General features: G+C 38.3%; 3 protein-coding genes across 4 annotated transcripts; 2 read left to right on the plus strand and 1 right to left on the minus strand.

The window, feature by feature from the left end:
* The first annotated feature begins 64 nt into the window (after positions 1-64).
* LOC103945913 lies at positions 65-2,154 on the plus strand. The gene is made up of 3 exons (XM_048586376.1): positions 65-226; positions 343-840; positions 1,327-2,154. Exons 1-3 carry the CDS (start codon positions 136-138, stop codon positions 1,839-1,841), a joined length of 1,104 nt encoding a protein of 367 aa, XP_048442333.1. The 5' UTR covers positions 65-135; the 3' UTR covers positions 1,842-2,154.
* Positions 2,017-8,572, minus strand: LOC103945909 (cytochrome b5 domain-containing protein RLF-like). 2 transcript variants are annotated; one of them, XM_048586378.1, is made up of 7 exons: positions 8,400-8,572; positions 8,131-8,199; positions 6,668-6,744; positions 4,613-4,973; positions 3,925-4,059; positions 3,232-3,282; positions 2,017-2,715 (listed from the first exon to the last, which is right to left on the minus strand). In XM_048586378.1, exons 3-7 carry the CDS (start codon positions 6,698-6,700, stop codon positions 2,621-2,623), a joined length of 675 nt encoding a protein of 224 aa, XP_048442335.1. In that variant the 5' UTR covers positions 6,701-6,744; positions 8,131-8,199; positions 8,400-8,572; the 3' UTR covers positions 2,017-2,620. The 2 variants fall into 2 exon arrangements, with proteins under 2 accessions (XP_048442335.1, XP_048442334.1); XM_048586377.1 differs by lacking the exon at positions 8,131-8,199.
* A 2,201-nt stretch (positions 8,573-10,773) lies between these two features.
* On the plus strand, positions 10,774-17,679 carry LOC103945911 (DNA topoisomerase 2). The gene is given in 20 exon segments (XM_009356508.3): positions 10,774-11,458; positions 11,969-12,261; positions 12,361-12,427; positions 12,519-12,789; positions 12,878-13,077; positions 13,168-13,377; positions 13,501-13,614; positions 13,712-13,822; positions 13,920-14,084; positions 14,176-14,517; positions 14,618-14,751; positions 14,849-15,203; positions 15,296-15,482; positions 15,579-15,628; positions 15,717-15,969; positions 15,972-16,144; positions 16,230-16,392; positions 16,502-16,569; positions 16,677-16,785; positions 16,917-17,679. Coding segments are annotated over 20 exon segments (4,401 nt in total). The 5' UTR covers positions 10,774-10,879; the 3' UTR covers positions 17,474-17,679.
* The last annotated feature ends 3,321 nt before the right edge of the window (positions 17,680-21,000 follow it).

Genomic DNA, 21,000 nt, shown 5'->3' on the forward strand with positions numbered 1-21,000 from the left:
CTCCGCACCCTATAAATGCGAGCCCTCCACCTTCTCTCTCTCTCATCAAACACCTTCTTCTTCTTCTTCTTCTTCTTCTTCTTCTTCTTCTTCTCTCTCTCTCTCTCTCTCTCTCTTTCATCTGTTACCATTCTAATGGTGAAAATGGCTACTGGGTTGCTCTCACTTTTGCTTGCATTCTCATTGCTACTCACTAATCCTGCTTCTGCATCTGTGCCTCTGGATGGTAAGCTCTCTCTCTCTCTCTGATATTTTTCACTGAGCTGTCTTTACTTTTGTGCTCTCTCTCTCTCTCTCTCTCTCTCTTTTCTGATCTATTATTTATCTGCACATCTTAATCAGGACTCTTGGCCAATGGCAACTTTGAAGAGCCACCAAAACCAACTAACCTCAAGAAAAAAGTTCTGGTAGGCAAATATGCACTGCCCAAGTGGGAAATCGATGGCCTGGTGGAGTACATTTCCGCCGGGCCGCAACCCGGCGGAATGTACTTTAATGTAGCTCATGGCGTCCATGCTGTGAGGCTTGGCAATGAGGCCTCAATCTCCCAGACCCTTAAAGTCAAGCCAGGCTCTCTGTATGCCCTAACATTTGGGGCATCAAGGACTTGTGCCCAAGAGGAGGTTTTGAGGGTTTTGGTGCCTCCCCAGGCAGGGGACCTTCCTATGCAAACCCTATACAGCAGCAATGGCGGCGACACTTACGCTTGGGGATTCAGAGCAACTTCTGCAACTGTTAAAGTGACTTTTCACAATCCTGGGGTTCAAGAGGATCCTGCTTGTGGCCCTCTCTTGGATGCCATTGCTATCAAGGAGCTTTTCCCTGTGTACCCCACTAGAGGTAACTATGCTTATGCAGCTAATTTCCAACTCCGATCTGATTTATTGACATGGTTGATTGTTTTAGGGCGTAGAATCATTACTCGAAGTTTAGACGACGTCCTGCAGAGACAATTTATTTGTTACTCCTATATAAAGAACATGTTTTTGTTCAAACATTTTGTAACATAGCATTTGCACAAAGTTTCTTGCTTGATAGTTATATGGGTTATCCAGATCTGGGTTCCTTTGTCCACTGTGCATCTGGATCATTAGGGGTGGCTTTTCCAACTTTTTTTCGGTCAAGGGGTCGATTGATAACCATTTCAGTGTTCAGTCTACTAAAAACGTAAACTAGTTGCAGCTTTTTACCTTTGGAAAGACAGAAAGCTTGACACTAACCGTTTTCGTTCTTAAATTGTATGCTCTGGTTTTTGGATGTGTTGCTTATTGGAGTTTACAAAGAAAACAAGGCTATTTTGTTGAAACCATTGAATGTTTCTTACAGATAATTTGGTCAGAAACCCTGGCTTTGAAGAGGCTCCCCATAGGTTATTAAACTCTTCCCATGGTGTACTCCTCCCTCCGAAACAACTAGATGCGACATCCCCGCTCCCCGGCTGGATCATCGAGTCCCTCAAGGCCGTAAAGTTCATCGATTCCAATCACTTTAATGTTCCAGTCGGAAAGGGCGCAGTCGAGCTTGTTGCGGGGAGAGAAAGTGCCATAGCCCAGATCATAAGGACAGTTCCCAACAAGCTCTACAGCCTCTCATTCACCGTCGGCGATGCAAGAAACGGCTGCCAAGGATCAATGATGGTTGAAGCATTTGCCGGCAAGGAAACGCTTAAAGTTCCCTTCGCCTCCAAAGGAAAAGGCGGGTTCAAGAAGGCCAGTTTCAGGTTCAAAGCGGTTTCAATCAGGACCAGAATCACGTTCTTCAGCTCCTTCTACCACACCAAGGACTATGGAGCTCTTTGTGGCCCTATCCTAGATGAAGTTAAGGTTTCCCCTGTTGCTTAATTGCTAGATTTTCTAGGTTTTTTAGTTAAATCACCATAAGACTACAACATCGTTATAGAGATTGTGCAACGGTTAATATGATTCCGACATTTTGTGAATTTGGCCGTTGACGAGGGCAGATGTGTTATGAAGGATCTAGAGATTTTTCTTTAAAACGGTGCTTGGAAGTGTTTTGGACATTAAAGTAAGTTTTCAGGGCTTTAGTTATGAAGGATCTTAAGTTTTCTTTGGTAGCTTGTGATAAGATAAAGTCTTAAGCGCTTTATTTGTGAAGGTTCTGAAGTTTTCTTTGGTAGCTTATGGTAAAATAAAGTGCGAAAGGTTTCTAGTACTGTTTATTTTATTTTTTATTTTGTCTTTATGGTCAAAACTTAAAGTTTTCAAATCATTTTTATTAGTTTCATTGAATTGGAAAGTTCCATAGCATGCAAGAACATCTCTAATGCTTATGCATTAATAATATACAACAAAATATGAATTTGACAAATGGTACAACAGTGTATGAGGTGTGTTTCTTTTAAAATGAATATATGAAAGGGGTGTGATATACACACATCTTATTTTACTTATCACACATCTTTTTAACTTTCGACCGTCTGATCAGATGAATTAAAGAAGATCAACGGATATAAATTATCAAGGGGTGTGTAAGAAGCAAAATAGGATGTGTGTATATCACATCTCTATATGAAATTGTTATGATAAATATAATGCGAACTTTGATTTGGAAAATAAATTGCTGTGCCAATCTGCCGGTATGATGAGCGGGCCGCAGATTCCTAGTGTTTGGAATGTTGTCCTTCGCCATCGTCTAAAGTACCAACGAGACATTTCTCGAGTAAAAATTCAGCATTCACCCAAGCATGGTATTTATCTAAAGAAATGTAATAAGGAGCAATAGTTAACAGCACTTTATAATAGGCTAAAATAAAATGAAGATGATCCCAAACACATTGCTGATTTGCAGGCACTTTTTGGTTGCGTTGCTTCGCTGAATCGGATTTCAGGAATCCTAAACCCATTCCTTGGAATGAGCGAGACCAAGAGAATCCGCCATTCCTGTTCAAGCTTTGGAAATGCTTGTTATGATTCAAAATTTCTCTGGTGAACAAGAAAAAGAGAAAAACCTTCCCAATCCTACTCCATTAGTAATAACAAGTTTTACGGGCAGTTCTGTTGGTAGATAATACATTTGCTCACCACCCATTCTATGCGCCGTTGGAAGAGTTTGATTTAATCTACCCACTACATGGATCCCAAAAATAAAACACATTCCAAAACACTTAATATGGTATGGTGGTAGCAAATCTATTCTCTTGTTTTCATGGAGACGTCAGGCTTAAGGACAATAAAACTCAACAACACATAACCAATTAATAGAAAAGGATACTGAATAACGATGTGCAGTCTTTTCCCACAGCCTTCTTTAGAATATCAACACCTGAAGAAAAAGAAATCGTCAAAAACAGGATTTGTATGTCGTAGTTCTAACCAAATAACATACAGAAACTCTCGCAAAGTCTCATTTATGGTTCGTAGTTAGACCTCATCACTCAGCAGTTTTTTGGTGACAGAATTATGCCAATTGCAATATGAAGGATTTAATAAAATTGGTGGTGAATTGGTAATGCATTTGAAAATGCTTATATAGAAATTATATGGTTAACATCAGATTGCCCTATAAATGCAAACGCTTTGCCTTTCTACCTTATTACTCTTCCTAGGTCATTAACGAGCTCAGAGTTGGCACACATCCGCCAAGTAAACTTGAAATCAATAGCCCACATCCCTTTTATAGCTAATCTTCGTAAGAATTTAGAAGAAACAGAAAGTGCCCTCATTTTTTGTAGCACTTCTCGTAGATGTCTCATGCTATTAATTGAATTTTGTCGGCTAAGTTGGGGGTGTGGAGCAATAAAACTTCAATAAGAAGACTGCAAGAACCCGATAAAGCATGCCTACCGATATAAATACTTTAACAATTTTGGGGTTTACAAGGAAAGGTGTCAGCAATACACACTTGGAATGACACAGTTCACTCCAGCTAACATTTGAACTTGAACAGACTAAAACATGTACATACCTCCCGGCCGAAATCTTATGTATGGAGACAAATTGTACACGCGGCCTTTTAGAACAGTCCACATTGAATCTCCTTTTTGGTGCTGTTTAACTTCATTCAGTGAAATAAGCCTCTTATTTGACTGTCCCTTTAAGCCTGAGACACAATTTGAATCTTGAGAACTAACACTGATATAATCACTACTGCACTTGAAAATACCAGAGATATCACAAGTTGTTTCCTGAACTTATAATAACATGCATCAGAAATTCATGACGAATAGGCTTTCTATGAGTACATAATATTCATAAACGTGTTTTCAACAAGGATGACTTAGGGACCTCAACGAACTTGTAGAGCTAGAATACTTTCATTGGGCAAAGTTTGAAGGTATGTTCTTTATATCTTCTGATAATTGCCTTTAGGATTACCACAAAGTGCAAAAGCTTTACAAAAGATAAAAAGAAAGTATATTCTTTGGGATTATCACAAAGTTTAAAGGTATATCCTTACAACTTTTGTTCTTGACAAGAGTCGCAAATAAAAACTTACCAGTGCTAGAAAGAAAAATCACAAATTATGTATGCATCATAGCCAACAGAACACAAATGACATGAAAAAAAAAAGGTCAAGAAAAATAGTGACAGGAAGAAGCAAAATTATGACAGATGAGAAGCAATATCAGCTGAGGCACTTTTTAACTAAGTACCTGCAAGGTCAGGATGTGTTCGAGTAAGTTTGAGCCAATCCATTTGGCTATATCCCTTCTCAAAAGGTACTTTAGCACGAGTTGCAGGCTTGACTGAGTTTCCAGCATCACCTGATTTTAGTTGCTTTGGAACTTCAGATTTCTTTTTCATGGATGATGCATCAATGACGCTGACAGACAAAGAACCAACTGTTTCCTGTTTTTTGGAAGTGGCTTCTCCTGGTAAACCACCTTGCCACAGAACACATCTATTCTCATTACTACTAGTGCCATTTGACAATCCATCCTTTATGGTAATGTTTTCTGTATCTGAAGTGAGCTTATTTGTCTCATGATCATCCTGGTTCCCTGGTGGGCCAACCTGAACATATACCACAGACCTTACATCAATATGGAATTATGACATACAAAAACTCAGCCACTATCAATCATATCCCCGAAACACAAACCACTGCAGATGATGCTGTAGACATCGAAATTTCAGTAAAACAAATGTTTACCAATGCATTAAAGTTTTGACGTGTCAAGGCATACATGGCATACGCCACGTGTTGTACAAATTGTACACATGGCGTGTGACTCAACAAAATAGGAAGAAATACCCTTGAAGGATTAAACAAGTTTTTCTTCTCATTTTGGGCAATGACAAGGCAAGTACATTTCAATCCATTGAGGATCAAAACAAGTTTTTCTTCTCATGTTGGGCAATGACAAGGCAAGCACACTTCAATCCATTACGGATCAAAGCAAGTTTTTCTCATTTGGGCAATGACAAAGCATACACATTTCAAGTTTAAAATGGTGTTAAGTGGGAAATTAGGCCATAAGTTACACCACTTCAAGTTTAAAATGGTATTAAGTGGGAAATTAGGCCATAAGTTACACCACTTCAATTTCAATATTGCATTAAGTGGGAAAATTAGGCAATGGTGCTTGGAAAGGAAAAAAATATTTTGGGGTGGTGATTCATTCTCAAAGCCTATAAATAGGCTTCTCCATCAAGGTATCAAGCATCAAGGAATTCACAAATACATTTCTCTACTCCAAAATTAGAAGAGGAATTCCCCAAATCCTTGAAACTTTGAAACTCCAAAGCTCTCAAGCATCCAAATTCCCAAGAATTCCGAAGGATCAAGAAAGCATTCTTCGTTCTTCGTCAAATCAACCTTCAAGATCAAGCCCAAAAGCCCTTGAAGAAATCCACACAACCATTATTCAAGATCAAGCCCCGACGGCCCTTGAAGAAAGTGTTCATCCGTTCATCAACTGTTCATCCTTAAATCAAGCCCCGACGGCCCTTTGGATCAACAACTCATCCATCAATCTTCAAGATTAAGCCCAAAAGCCCTTGAAGATCCGCTCATCCATCAACCTTCCTTGAAGAAATCCACACAACCATTATTCAAGATCAAGCCCCAACGGCCCTTGAAGAAAGCGTTCATCATTCATCATCCGTTCATCCTAAGATCAAGCCCCAACGGCCCTTTGGATCAACAACCTCAACAAATCCACACATACAACCGTTCATCCAAGATCAAGCCCCGACGGCCCTTGGATCAAAAAACAAATCCACACATCTATTCTTCAAGATCAAGCCCAAAAGCCCCCTTGAAGAAAACCAACTGTTCATTCAAGATCAAGCCTCAACGGCCCTTGAAGAAAACCAACCGTTCTTCAAGATCAAGCCCAAAAGCCCTTGAAGATCCGCTCATCCATCAACATTCAAGATCAAGCCCTGAAGGCCCTTGAAGAAACTTCCATCAACCTTCAAGATCAAAGCCACGAAGGCCCTTGAAGAAACTTACAACTGTTCATCCAAGATCAAGCATCGACGGCCCTTGGATCAACAAATCTACATCTTACGGAGATAGAATCAGAGGACCCAATTTGAGAGAGATCGTAACCCCAAAATCATCAAACACAAAAATATTATTTTGTACACGTTATTCTTGTTTCTTGTTTCAAGGAACTTTCGTGTTCACAGATGCATTGAATCAATGGGCATATTTCAAGGGTATAGCTTTCTTGATAACAAAATGTACATATAACACTTACCTGGCAAAAAGTGAAATCGTTATTGTTGTCCATTTCTAAGCTGAATGAAGTTCCCAGACTATTTCAAGCAATCTTTCCTGTCAAAAGATAATATAGACATCACATTTTAATACCAAAAAGATCATGAGATGCCATTTCTAAAATACGATAGTACCACACTCTGATAGCCAAACTTAAATGATAACCATCTAGTAAGACAATATACATGAAATGGGGACAATTAAGACTCTTGATTACACGCTGCCAATTAAGAATCTTGAATACACAACAGACTAGTACTGTTTTCTACGGCTTTTGATAACTGTATTTAAAAATATTTTGGGAAACTCAGCAAAACAGGTCAAGCTCCCCCTCCCTCCTCCTCAAGACTGAAGAGGATAAACAAAATTCTCACTAAAGCATTTTTACTTTTTAGAGTACAGAAAGATGTTGTGTCCAACAAAAGGAAGAAGAAAAATATTATGTCATCTGTATTAGTGTTTACTAAGTGAGATGGGCATCGGGCCCGAACTCATATGTCTTTTCTTCGCCATGAAACTCACAAATCATAATCGTTCGGACAAAAGTCCATGATTCATATAAGCTAAGGAATAATAACGAATAATCCACTAAGCTTGAACTTAATTACAGATTGTCAAAACTTCGATTTATTGAACATGGAACAATTGTGTATGCTTAACTTTGACTCCAAAATTTCCAAATGCCAACATCATTCCAAACATTAACTCTACCACACCTTCATTCCAGTATCAAAAGTGATTTCAAGCAAATAGCTCACTACCCAATACTCATAACTTTGAATCCAAGTCCTTATACATTCAAATCCAATTGAAGAAAGCAATTGACATACAAAGATTTCCCCTCTAATAGTTTTAGAAAGACAGCAATTGAGTAAAATCATTCATCATTCGGGACTTGAGAAAAAAGTAAACAAAATGAACAAAACCTCCAGTGCTCCAGCTGACCCTAAGTACCAGTACACCCTAGTCTAACTAAACTTCTTTGATTCACCGAAAGCTTTCCCATAACCATAGGGTTACACCAACGCTTAGCTTTAAGTCCTTATCTTTTTGCATTGGTAATCAATGAAGTAACCGGACATATTCAAGATGATATCACGCGGTGTATGCTTTTGGCAGATGACACCAAGGCTCAGCTTTAAGTCCTTAGCTTTTTGCATTGGTAATGGATTCATACAGCCGGCCCCAATTAGTGGGATAAGGCTTTGTTATTGTTGTTATTTTTGTACCGAAACTGAATGCGGTCAAAGAACATGAGACCAAAATTTAATCTAACGTTATTCTATCCCGTTATTCTGAGTAGTTACCAAACAAATGGTTAATCTATAAACACACCACGATTAAACCAATTATCAATTTATATCAGCTAAAAACAAAAAAGCTAAATCAAAACCCTTAATTCGAACAAAAATGTTAACCATACAAAACAAATTCAGGAAATACCTAAATACGAATTCAACCATGAAGTTGTGATCTTCAGATTACTCTCTCTCTCTCTCTCTCTCTAATGATCTAATCAGGTAAGACCAACAAATCAATGACAATAAGAAACAGATCACAGAACCTCAAGTACGCCGAATTTCAATTGTTATGGCTGTTATTGTCGAAATTTCAATTTTCTTTGTGAATTCCTTGAATTTTCTCAGCAACGATACAGAAACAGAAAGCGTAGAATAATCAAAGTGGATGAGAGATGGGAAAGAAAAACGTACTCGCAAGTATGGATTCAGGTTGCTGTAGTTGCCGTCGTCCAGACAGCGGAATTGGACTCCAGTGGATTCAGGTTACTGTTGTCAGCCAGAATAACAAGTTAATCTAATGCCTTCTCATTTCTGTGTATTTATTTATTTGTTTATTTTAGTCGTCTCCGGCGGGAGAAGTATTGGTGAAACTGTGAAAGCGTGAAAGACCTTGCATGGGACTTCTTAGGTGCTAATAATAAAAGGATACGTGTTAGTTTTTTCTTATATGTTTTTACGTTATTAGTATGGAAAGTTACTGTGGCGGTGAATTTATATTATACAAGTTGTTCTTGCAAAAGCAGGTATATACTAATCATGTTTCTAACACAATATTTTATAATTTTAATACATAAATTGACGTTAAATTGTAAGTAGCAGAGAGTTCATAAAGAATTATACTTTTAGAGAAGCCCCTTAGCATTTCTCAAAATAAATATACCGGTGATCAAAATTAAATTGGAGGCAAAACCTGTAACGAAAATTGTATGTGACCTCTTCGATGTTGGGTGAGACCTCCCGTACTTGGGAAACGTTTATAGATGGAGCTCAGCTATTAATTAAGGAGGATTCACTACCCTTATATTCACATCTCCTTCCATCACTTCCTCTCACACATTACTTTTTATCTTATTATCTCTATAAAAAATCAATATAAAATGTTTATGTGACTTAACAGTGATCGTTCAAATAGGAGGGGATGAAGGGATAAAGAGATTAGTAGGGTAGAGAATCTTACTCCTAGCTAATAAGCAAAGATCTAAAGAGGAGGTTGACTACGAACTATTTTCATTCCACTCGTGCAAAGGAATGTGAATATGCTACTCATGTTCTTAGGGATTGGCTTAATGCTTGTAGGGTATGGCAAAGTTTTCCCAGCCCTCATTCTTTATATGAATTCGCAGACTTCTCTGTGAAGAAAGTTGAGATTCTATTATAAAATCAGTTAATAATATATGGGATAATCTAACCTCTTATAAGTCATTGCAAGATTTCTCATTTCAACAATGTGGAACTCTTTGACCTTCACATTCTCACACTCTGCTTGGCTCTATAAGACCATCTCCAACCCTTAAAGTAAAACCTAAAATTTTTAGCCCAAAAAATTTAGGTTTTAATCCAAAGCCAGCTTTTCTCCTCTAACCCTTATAGTCTAAAGTTTTTAGCCTGAGGTTATTAAAGAATAAATTTAGGCTATTTTTTTTTAAAAAATTATGTACACTATCCTAATTTAATTTTATAAACATTTTAACCTAAAAATATTTAGATTCCAATAAATATTGAAAAATCACTAAATTTGGATGAATTTTGAGTTAAATAAATTTTTTTAAATTATTTTAGCCGTTAGATTTAAATTTGGACTGTTAGATCTTTTTTTATATCATTAGATTTGATCATATTAGATATCAGCCGTTGGATTCAATGAAACTATAAATATAAAACAAATATGTATATATATATACACACACACATTTGGACTGTTGGTCCATTTGAATTGTGGCCATTGGATCAGAAAAAAGAGTCGTTGGGCTCATTGTTGCGGCTGACAAGAGGGGGACACGCCTATGTGGGTGGGGTCTAGCTGGGTGCTGGGCTGGCGCGTCTAAGCGTGGGTTTTGGGCGTTTGGGCTTCACATTCTGTTTTCCACTCTCAAATGTGGGCTCTACCACTAATTTTGGGCTAAATCTTGGGGCAATTTGAGTTTTTTTTTTTTTTTTTTTTTTTTTAAGGTTTTAACACTTAACCCAATGAACAAGGGTTGGAGAGAAATTGGGGAGGGGAAATAGAAGGGAAAAGCTATATGTTTTAACACTTAACCCAATCGAAATGTATCGTTAGATGAATTTTATAATTGATGAACTAGTTAACGTACATTTCGATTAAATTTATACGTGTTACCCGCATTTTCTAGTGAGAGACGTTGTTGAGACCTTTAGCCTTTAGTTTCTTGACGTTTATCCCATGGATGAGGATTCTATATCCTTCTAATCTCTTTATCATTTCATATCCTCCTATTTGAAGGGTGACAGTTAAGACACGTTAACATCTTATATTAATTTTTTTATAAAGATAATAAAACAAAAAATAATATGTAAAAAGAGAAGATGTATAGAAATGAGAATAGGATGGTAGAAAATTATCCCATTGATAAAAAGTGTCCATAAACAAATCCCATTATCGCACGCACCCATTCAGTCAACTGAGATTCAACGCCTTCCTATAAGATTCCCTTTCTCCTTCATCATCCACCGTGATTCTTCAAACTCGAACCCCATCCGTCCGATTTCCCATTCAAACATTTCAAACACCGCGCCCAAAATCCTTTCATTTGAAATTCGAATTCAAATACCTAATCGACCGTTGCATCCCACCCATAAATCCCTAATTCCTCCCTCCCCCTCACTCATTTCCTCACTCTAGAATCATCCGCCTCCTCCAAACGCCACCAACCATGGCGATCGAGAAGAAACGCCCGCTCCAAACCAGTAACAACGCCAACATCGACCACCCAGCCCCCACCGATGGCGGCGGAAAAGGCAAGACTATCGAAGAAATGTACCAGAAGAAGAGCCAGCTGGAGCATATCTTGCTCCGACCCGACACCTACATCGGGTCGATCGAGAAGCACACCTCGAACCTCTGGGTCTACCAAAATGGCGAGATGGTCAACCGTTCCATCACCTACGTTCCCGGCCTGTACAAGATCTTCGACGAAATTCTCGTCAACGCCGCTGATAACAAACAGCGAGATCCGTCCATGGACTCCGTCAAAGTCACCATTGACGTCGAGCAGAACTCCATCAGCGTCTACAACAACGGCGCTGGAGTTCCTGTCGAGATTCACCAGGAGGAAAGGGTCTACGTCCCGGAGTTGATCTTCGGGCACCTCCTGACCAGTAGCAATTACGACGATACGGTGAAGAAGACCACCGGTGGACGCAATGGCTACGGCGCCAAGCTTACGAACATCTTCTCCACCGAGTTCATCATCGAGACGGCGGACGGAATGCGACAGAAGAAGTATAAGCAGGTATAAAATTATGGATTCTCTAATTTTTTTGACGTTTGATGTGTACTCCAAGAACAACAAATATAAACCCTTATCCCACCGACAACGTTATTACAAACGATTTTGCGCCAATTCTTCCGTTAGTTCTACGTACTCTATGTATTTTCTTATAGTCTCTTTCCAAGTCTTCTGAGGTCTTCTTCTACCCATTTTCCCCTTAGTCTCTGTCTCATAATCACATCTTCTAACCGGAGCAACTATGTGTTTGGTTCACCTGTCGAAACCACCTTAACCGATTTTCTCTCATCTTATTTTTATCTTTGATTCTCCGATGAAAAATAATGTCCTTGTTTCCCATAAGATCCTTTTAGTTGGTAAGGAAAACAAAATGCTAAAATGTTATGATTCATTTTTCTATGGGTTCGAAATGGATTCCGAATTCTGCCTGACCAAACATTGCTGCAGGCATTTGGCAGTGATAATGTGCTCATTCATTATGTCAGTTGAATAATCTGATCTTGCTGATTTCAGGTGTTCGCCAACAACATGGGGAACAAAACTGCGCCAGTCATCACAAAGTGCAAAGAGAGTGAGAACTGGACCAGGGTTACATATAAGCCCGACCTGTCCAAGTTTAATATGACCCATCTGGAAGATGATGTGGTGGCGCTGATGCAAAAGAGAGTAATTGACTTGGCCGGATGCCTCGGAAAGACGGTGAAGGTTGATCTGAATGGAACGAGGGTCCCTGTAAAGTCATTTCTTGATTATGTTGACCTCTACTTACAATCTGCCGGAAAATCAAGAGATGCTCCCCTTCTAAGGTTTTTGTAATGAATTGCACTTCTTGTCCCGATTTGTTCTTCCTTTTTTTTTTTCTGTTTGTGTTGGGGATTTGCTAACTGTGTCTATTCATTTGACAGGTTGACGGAGAAAGTCAATGATAGGTGGGAGATTTGCGTGAGTCTCAGCGACGGGCAGTTTCAACAGGTTTGAACAAAACTATTTGAATAAGTGAAGTTACCATGTTCTGTACACATTAGAATTGTCAATCTCAAGTTTTCAATTCTATTTTTACCAGGTCAGTTTTGTGAATGGAATTGCAACAATCAAGGGTGGAACTCATGTGAATTACGTAACAGATCAGATCACGAACCATGTGATGAGTATTGTAAATAAGAAGAACAAGAATGCTAACCTCAAAGCCCATAATGTGAAGAATTATCTGTGGGTCTTTGTCAATGCTCTTATTGACAACCCTGCATTTGATTCCCAAACAAAGGAAACTCTCACGATACGCCCAAATAGTTTCGGATCTAAATGTGAACTTACACCAGCGTTCTTAAATAAGGGTATGCAAATGCAACCGTATTTCAAATTGTTCAACTATACTAGACTCAGACAATTAATCTTGATTTTCGTATGCTGATTAATTTGCAGTTGCAAAGTCTGGAATTGTGGATAGTCTTCTCTCTTGGGCAAATTTTAAACAGAACAAAGACCTGAAGAAAACTGATGGAACTAAAACAGAGAGGGTTCATAATATCAACAAGCTTGAGGATGCTAACTATGCTGGAGGGAAGAATTCTGAAAAGTGTACTTTGATATTGACAGAAGGAGACTCAGCTAAGGCTCTTGCAGTAGGTTTTTATGTTTTGCAATATTGGTACAATTACTTGATTTGTTTGGCTTCCTTTCTGCAATAGATTAACAGAATCTATCGTAAACAGATGGCGGGGCTTGCTGTTGTGGGTAGAGATCATTATGGTGTTTTTCCATTGAGAGGTAAACTGCTCAATGTAAGAGAAGCTAGTGCCACTCAGGTCAGGGATAATGAGGAAATTAAGAATATCAAGAGGATTCTTGGACTGCAGCAAGATAAAGAGTATACCAGTCTTAAGTCTTTAAGATATGGTAGTCTGATGATTATGACTGATCAGGTTGAATGCTTTTAACTTCTTTTCTTTTGGTTTTATTCTTGTTTGGATTTCTATGTGCAATCTTAAGAGTTTGTCTTTTTCTTTCTGATCACTAATGGAAGCTTAATTTCTATGTTTATATAGGACCATGATGGTTCCCACATCAAGGGTCTCCTTATCAATTTCATTCATTCCTTCTGGCCATCGCTGCTTAAAATTCCATCTTTTTTGGTTGAGTTCATAACTCCGATTGTCAAGGTTGGTTTACTTGACTTTGCTAGTTTGCTTAGCAACTTCAGCATAAGTGATGGATTGTTTTTGAAATACTACTATAAGTTGTATTATTTCTGTACAGGCAACGCACAAAAGGGGGAATACCCTTGCATTTTATTCCATGCCTGAGTATGAGGCATGGAAGGAAAGTTTGAGGGGCAATGCAAGTGGCTGGTCCATAAAATATTATAAGGTTTGTGATCACTTTATGTAAGTAGAGGCATACTGGAAATCGTACCATGTTTCTGAAGTTTATTCATATTCTTCTACTTACACTTATGTCCATTTAGGGGTTGGGAACAAGCACTTCTAAGGAAGGAAGGGACTATTTTCAAAATCTTGCTCAGCACAAGAAAGATTTTATTTGGATAGATGAGCGTGATGGGGAGGCAATTGAGCTTGCTTTCAGTAAAAAGAAAATAGAAGAGAGGAAGAATTGGCTTCGGCAGTTTGAGGTGGGAAGTTATGGCAATTTGCTTTTGTATTTGGGAAATGATTATTCTATATCATTTTTAATTGAGACAGTTGAACTTTCTGTATTTGCAGCCTGGAGTACATCTTGATCAGAAGGAGAAGCTTATTAAGTACAGTGACTTTGTTCACAAGGAACTTATACAGTTTTCCATGGCAGACCTGCAAAGGTCTATTCCGTCAATGGTTGATGGCTTGAAGCCAGGTCAAAGGAAGATTCTCTTTAGCTCTTTTAAGAGGAACTTTGTCAAGGAAGCAAAAGTTGCCCAGTTTTCTGGTTATGTGTCTGAGCATTCTGCCTACCACCATGGTGAGCAGAGTCTTGCAAGTACTATTATTGGGATGGCACAGGATTTTGTGGGGAGCAATAATATCAATCTTCTTCAACCAAATGGTCAATTTGGTACCCGTAACTTGGTGAGATTAACCACGCATGCTAAATATTTAACAAAATTTTAGCTCTTCATGTTGTTTTATTCCGATATCTTCTATTTACACTTGTATTTTGCTACTTTAGGGAGGCAAAGATCATGCAAGCGCTCGTTATATATATACTCGCCTTTCTCATATTACAAGGTTCCTTTTCTCAAAGGATGATGACAGACTTCTTGACTACTTGAATGAAGATGGGCAATCTATTGAACCCACTTGGTATTTTTAACTTTTCCCTGTAGAATGAGAACATTGCTTTTAGAATAACAAATGGAGAATGAATGTACTTAGCTTAACAATGGTTTGTGTTGTATAGGTATGTGCCAATTATTCCAACAGTGCTTGTTAATGGTAGTGAAGGAATTGGGACAGGGTGGAGCTCGTACATTCCTAATTATAACCCGAGAGACATTGTTGCAAATGTGAGGCGTTTGCTTGATGGTGATGCAATGGTGCCAATGGATCCCTGGTACAGAGGATTTACTGGAACCATTGAGAAAAATGTTAAGGATTCTGGTGTGAGCTACACTGCTTGTGGGATCATAGAGGAAGTCAGTGAGACGTCACTCAGGATTTCGGAGTTGCCAATCCGTAGGTGGACTCAAGATTATAAGGAATTCCTTGAGTCCATCTCTGAAGGAAATGATAAAGCCAAGGATCCGTTCATTGAGGTAAAGTGGCCTAAATTTCTTGACAGTTGCAATATTTGATTAAAATGTGTTCCAGATGATTTAGTTCCTAATTGAAATTATGCATGCTCCAGGGTTTCACACAGCACAGTGATCACAGTACTGTAGACATCATAGTCCACTTGCGTGAGGAGAAACTGATGGCAGCCAAGCAAGAGGGTTTGCTGAAGAAATTTAAGCTGACCACCAGCATAAGCACGAGCAATATGCACCTGTTTGATCGAAAAGGCGTGATAAAGAAATATGACACTCCAGAACAAAGTATGAGTTTTTCAGCACGTTCTTTTTTTCTTTCTACTCCTGCTTGTACAATTTATATAACCAGACTTTCTGTTTGTTGTTTTTTTCTTTCTGCAGTTCTTGAGGACTTTTTTCACCTGAGACTTGAATTCTATGAGGAAAGAAAGGTGACTTCATTTGTGCCCATCAATGTACAGGTGTTTATATTGTTGGCCTGACTTACGACTGTTAACCGGTTTTCTATTATGCATGCAGAAAGTGCTATTGGAGAACCTTGAGTTGGAACTGTTAAAATTGGAGAACAAGGTTAGGTTTATCCTTGGTGTTGTAAATGGAGAGATCATTGTGAGCAATAGAAAGAGAGCGGATCTATTCCTTGAGCTCCAAGAGAAAGGTTTCACTCCTTTTCCGAAGAAAACCAAAGCCCTAGAGCCAGAAGTTGCAGGGGCAACTGAAAATACAGAAGATGCAGAAGAGAACTCTGAGGCTGCCATTGAAAGGGAGCACGAATTAGTGACTATGAGTATCTAATATCCATGGCAATTGGGACCTTGACCATTGAGAGGGTTCAGGCCCTATTGGCTGATAGGGATAAGGCCAATGCAGAGGTTGATGAGTTGAAAAAATCAACACCAAGGTCACTGTGGTTGAAGGATCTTGATGCTCTTGAAATGGAACTTGATGTACGTACTAAAATTTGATTCTATTTCACAATTTTTTCTTCAATTTTCTTTTGTCCTTTGTCTGACATATTGTCATTCATATCAGGAACTGGAGAAAAGTGAGGCTTTGGCAGAGGAGGCAAAAAAGAAAGCAAGAACCCAAGTGAAAAATGTACCTGCTTCTAAGGCTTCTAAACAAGCACCTAAACCACGGAAAAATACTAAGAAGGCCAACAATGCAGAGGCTTCCAGTTCTGTGATGGAAATAGGTAACACTCGATTAGTTAAAAGCTTTCTTTTAAACTAGCCCACAGATATTATTTCATCACTGGATTTTCGGATTACATTACTCATAATATCATCTGCTTGCTTTGTCAGAGAAAGATCCCGAGGTAGTGAAAAAGAGAGGAGGAGCAGGTCCAAAGAAAGCTCCTGCTGCCAACAAGGTCTGAGCTGCTGTTTTATATTTTTAATTTTTTGTTTAACGTTCTTAATGGAACAAAACTGCTGTACACAAGAAGCCGGAACTTATGTTTTTATGTTTGTTATGCAGCAAGTGAGATCCTCTGTAGTTTTGAGTGATGACGATGACGACGAAGTGCTTGAACTGAAAGAAAGACTTGCTGCCTATAACCTTGATTCGTCTCCTGAAAATTCAGCAGGTAGTGATAACATTTCACTACTTATCTAGAGAAATCAGCCTATATCCTTTTCGATTTTTAGCTTATGAGGAAATCAGCATAACTATTTGTTTCCTCAGCAAGTTGTGGATTAACGTAGTTTACTGTGACAGGCAACGATACTGAAGTGCCACAAGAACCAGTCCAGAAGAAACAAGCTAACAAAAAGGTGGCCATGCAAATGGACAGCGACGATGATTTTGAAGAAGAAATAGCAGCTGCGCCAAAGGGGGGAAGGAAAAAAGCGGCTGGAAAGCCAAAGGTGGCAGCATCAAAACCCCCTGTGGCGGCAAAGAAGAGAGGCGCAGCAGCTAACAAGAAGCAGCCTCAAACTTCATCAGGCCAGAAGCTTTTAACTGAAATGTTGAAGCCTGCTGAGAGTTCCAGGGCTTCACCAGAGCCGAAAGTGAGGAAGATGAGGGCATCACCATTCAACAAGAAAAGCAGTTCTGTGATTGGCAGAGTTGGTTTGGCAGACGAGTTGACTGAAAGTGATGACAAGGTGGACAGTCCTTCCACTGAAGAAAGAAGTGAAGCTCCAGTTGCAGCAAGAGAAAGACCTCAGAGGGCGAATCGCAGGCAGACTAGGTACGTGTTGAGTGACTCCGAGAGTGAGCCGGCCAGCGAAGATTCCGACTTTGATGCAGTTGATGACATTGATGAGGATTAGAGTAGCAGTTATTGTCTTTGCCATGGGAATTCTAGCTCATTCCCCTTATCCACATTTTAAGTTGCGTCTTTGGGGTTAAACTTGTAACTGAGATTTGAGGATATTATTATCGTGCTGATAAAGCCGAAATTGACGATTTTAGTTTTAAGTTTGATCTGTGAAATATAACTCATTTTCCAAAAACTTGTTAGAGATGATTTGGAGAATCTTACGGTTTGTTTGGTATCCTACTAAAAAAATTTCATTATTTTTCAAAACATTTCTTAAAAACTATTTTCTTTAGAACTTAAAAACTTGTTTGTAAAAAAAAAGATCGAAGGAGAGAGAAAGAAGAGAGAGGATCAGAGGTGATATAGGATCGGAGAGGATCAAAAGTGATAGACAGGGAGAGAGAGAAAGAAAAAGAAGATATCAGATTGGAGGAGAGAGAAAGAAGAAAAAAGGAGGAGGATGAGAGAGAAGAAAGAATAGGACTTGGCTGTGGAACATTTCAGTAGCGAAGTAGTGTCCGACAAGAAAAGGGGAGAGAGAGAATCGGAGTGTGACGAGAGGAGAGAGAAAAAAAAGTGAATTTTAAGTTTAAAATTTTTTTTAAATTCACTTTTGGTGTTTTAAGAAATAGAATATATATATTTTTAAATTAATCTTGAGTATAATTTTTAAAAATAGTCATATTAAATAAAATTTTAAGACCTATAACTTAAAAAGTGATTTTAAGTTTAAAAAATTGGATTTAAGTTGAATATGAAACCTTAGAGTCTTGTGAAGAAAGTAAAGCAAATTTGACTAGAAAAAAGTTGTGGTTTACGCTTTTGCTTTTCTCTTTTGTTGCTTGAGTCAACAAGTAAGCAAAAGCAGTCATTTTCTCAAAATTGTTGATGGCCATATTATTGTTTTTATAAGCCTACCCTACTGTTGCTTGATCTTCCCACTCGATAGTACTCCAATCGGGGAGAGAATCTGCCTTCTAAGAGGGTGGTATGCTCATCACGTCACATCTCCATATCACTTATTGTGTGATTTCATGAGTGATAAAGAGAAAAAGTTGTATACATCCGTAATAAGGGTGAATGCATTTCGGATGTGTATACAACCGAGGCTACCTAAGCATTTTAGAGATTAAGTTTTCGATAATGGCTTGTGTTTGCCCAAATGTCTGGTTTCCGAGGATTTACCAACATTAGGTAATAATATTTCAAACTAATAGCATACACGTGGCTCAGCATTATTATTTAGAGATCACCATATTGATGTACCCTTTTGTAAGTAATGTTGTTTCATGATTCCGAAAACTTGCTAACATCAAATGACAATATCTCAAATTAATAATGCATACAATTAATATTTAATAGCATAGCACGTACATGAACATGATTCTTCCTTCGGAGGTATGACGATAATGACGTAGGAATCACAATCGTGGAAGTACAATACTTGGTTGCTGAAAATTCAGCAACTACTCATGCTTTCACCCAATCAGATTTGAACACATGTTCATTTTGTGTTTACAATTTCAATTATTTGAAGACATTTCTAAATCTAATTGGACAAAAACAAAAGTGGCCTGTTGAATTTTTAACGGTCAAATATTGTTCATGGTGGAATATGGCCAAAAGGGAAGAAGAAAAGGGATCAAACAGTTTGGTTTCGATGAATTGAATGGGATGTGTGTCCGGCGCTTATTCGGCTCTTCTTTCTTTGTTTCTTGTAGATGGACAGAGCTTTAATCCAATCAACCAAACAATTTTATTGCTTAAAAAGAACGGCTCTCTTGGCCTTGAGCCCTCTTTTTTTTTTCTTTTTTTTTTTCAGGATTTCATGTATTACTCGGCTTCAACTGTTAGAAACTATTTGCATGTTGGCTTTCCTCCAGCTAAACAAGATGTTTTAAATTTATGCTAATTTACACGGATGAGTGGATTCAAATTTTATTTTAGGAGCAGATACATTACCTTTAGTCGAGAGATTTTTCAATGTGCCTAAAATACAAAACGATACGTTACATGTCATTGTACAAATTGAGAGAATTTTTTTTTAAATGTCTCTTCAATTGTATAATGATAGATGACGTATGTACTTGTAATTTGAACACACTGAAAAATCTATTCATTTGGCCAACTCACCTTAACTGCAAATAAATTTTCTAATAATCGATGAAATGAAAAATTGAAAAGATTTTATAGTCATGCAATTTATTCAATCGATTTTCCACGATTTCAAGGACTCCATCTCCAAGGCTCAAATCAATGAAGCAATTCCATAATTTCAATTGCTTGAAAGAAGGGCTATTGTTTGTATTTTACATACTAGCCGATGAGCATACACTCTGTGTGTGAATAATTTCATTTTTTTATTTATTAAGAAGTGTGATTAGTTTTTAAAATTTTAAAAAGAAGTGTGATTAGTTTTTAATATTTTATCCTAATAGTACATAATTATTGTTTTGTTATCCTTATGTAAATATTGTGTATCAAAAATGAGGGTAAAATAGAAAAAATAGAGATATGATTGTCATTTTATCAAAAGATACACAATTACTATTTTGCCATCCTTCGGTAAGTATTGTATATCAAAAGTGAGGGTAAAATAGGAAAAAATGGCAAAAAATACAAAATTACTATTTTAAAAAGAATTGTGATTAGTTTTTAATATTTTATCTTAATATTACATAATTACTGTTTTATTATCCTTACCTATTGTGTCACATCCTGGCCCGGGACGGATTACTTCCCTGGCCCCGCTTCACTACCATAGCACGATATTGTCCGCTTTGGCTTACCATTCCCTCACGGTTTTGTTTTTGGGAACTCACGAGCAACTTCCCAGTGGGTCACCCATCATGGGATTGCTCTAGCCCCCTTCTTGCTTAACTTCGGAGCTCCTACGGAACTCGAAGCCAGTGAGCTCCCAAAAGGCCTCGTGCTAGGTAGAAATGAGAATATACATTTAAGGATCACTTCCCTGGGCGATGTGGGATGTCACAATCCACCCCCCTTAGGGGCCCGACGTCCTCGTCGGCACATCACGACCAGGGTTAGGCTCTGATACCAAATGTCACATCCCTGGCCCGGGTGGGACCACTTCCCGGGCCCGCTCCATCACCGTAGCACTGATATTGTCCGCTTTGGGCTTACCATTCCCTCACGGTTTTGTTTTTGGGAACTCACGAGCAACTTCCCAGTGGGTCACCCATCATGGGATTGCTCTAGCCCCTTCTCGCTTAACTTCGGAGCTCCTACGGAACTCGAAGCCAATGAGCTCCCAAAAGGCCTCGTGCTAGGTAGAGATGAGAATATACATTTAAGGATCACTTCCCTGGGCGATGTGGGATGTCACATATTGTGTATTAAAAATGAGGATAAAATAAAAAAATTGAGATATGATTGTCATTTTATCAAAAGATACACAATTACTATTTTGTCTTCATTATGTAAGTATTGTGTATCAAAAGTGAGGGTAAAATAGGAAAAAAGGGGCAAAAGATATAAAATTACTATTTTGTCCTCCTTATGTAAGTATTGTGTATA

Source organism: the organism of the source record quoted next, unplaced genomic scaffold, assembly GCF_019419815.1.
Source record: "Pyrus x bretschneideri cultivar Hongxiangsu unplaced genomic scaffold, Pyrus_bretschneideri_v1 Contig24, whole genome shotgun sequence".
Classification (NCBI taxonomy): Eukaryota; Viridiplantae; Streptophyta; class Magnoliopsida; order Rosales; family Rosaceae; genus Pyrus; species Pyrus x bretschneideri.

Excerpts from the sequence above, each read along its gene's own strand:
- LOC103945913 (XM_048586376.1), top strand. The coding sequence starts at position 136 with ATGGTGAAAATGGCTACTGGGTTGCTCTCACTTTTGCTTGCATTCTCA. Across the intron at positions 227-342 it reads TGCATCTGTGCCTCTGGATG|GACTCTTGGCCAATGGCAAC; the intron begins GTAAGCTCTCTC and ends CATCTTAATCAG. Across the intron at positions 841-1,326 it reads CCCTGTGTACCCCACTAGAG|ATAATTTGGTCAGAAACCCT; the intron begins GTAACTATGCTT and ends TGTTTCTTACAG.
- LOC103945909 (XM_048586377.1), bottom strand. The coding sequence starts at position 6,700 with ATGGACAACAATAACGATTTCACTTTTTGCCAG. Across the intron at positions 4,974-6,667 it reads ACGATTTCACTTTTTGCCAG|GTTGGCCCACCAGGGAACCA; the intron begins GTAAGTGTTATA and ends GTATATGTTCAG. Across the intron at positions 2,716-3,231 it reads AGACTGCACATCGTTATTCA|ATAAATACCATGCTTGGGTG; the intron begins GTATCCTTTTCT and ends ACATTTCTTTAG.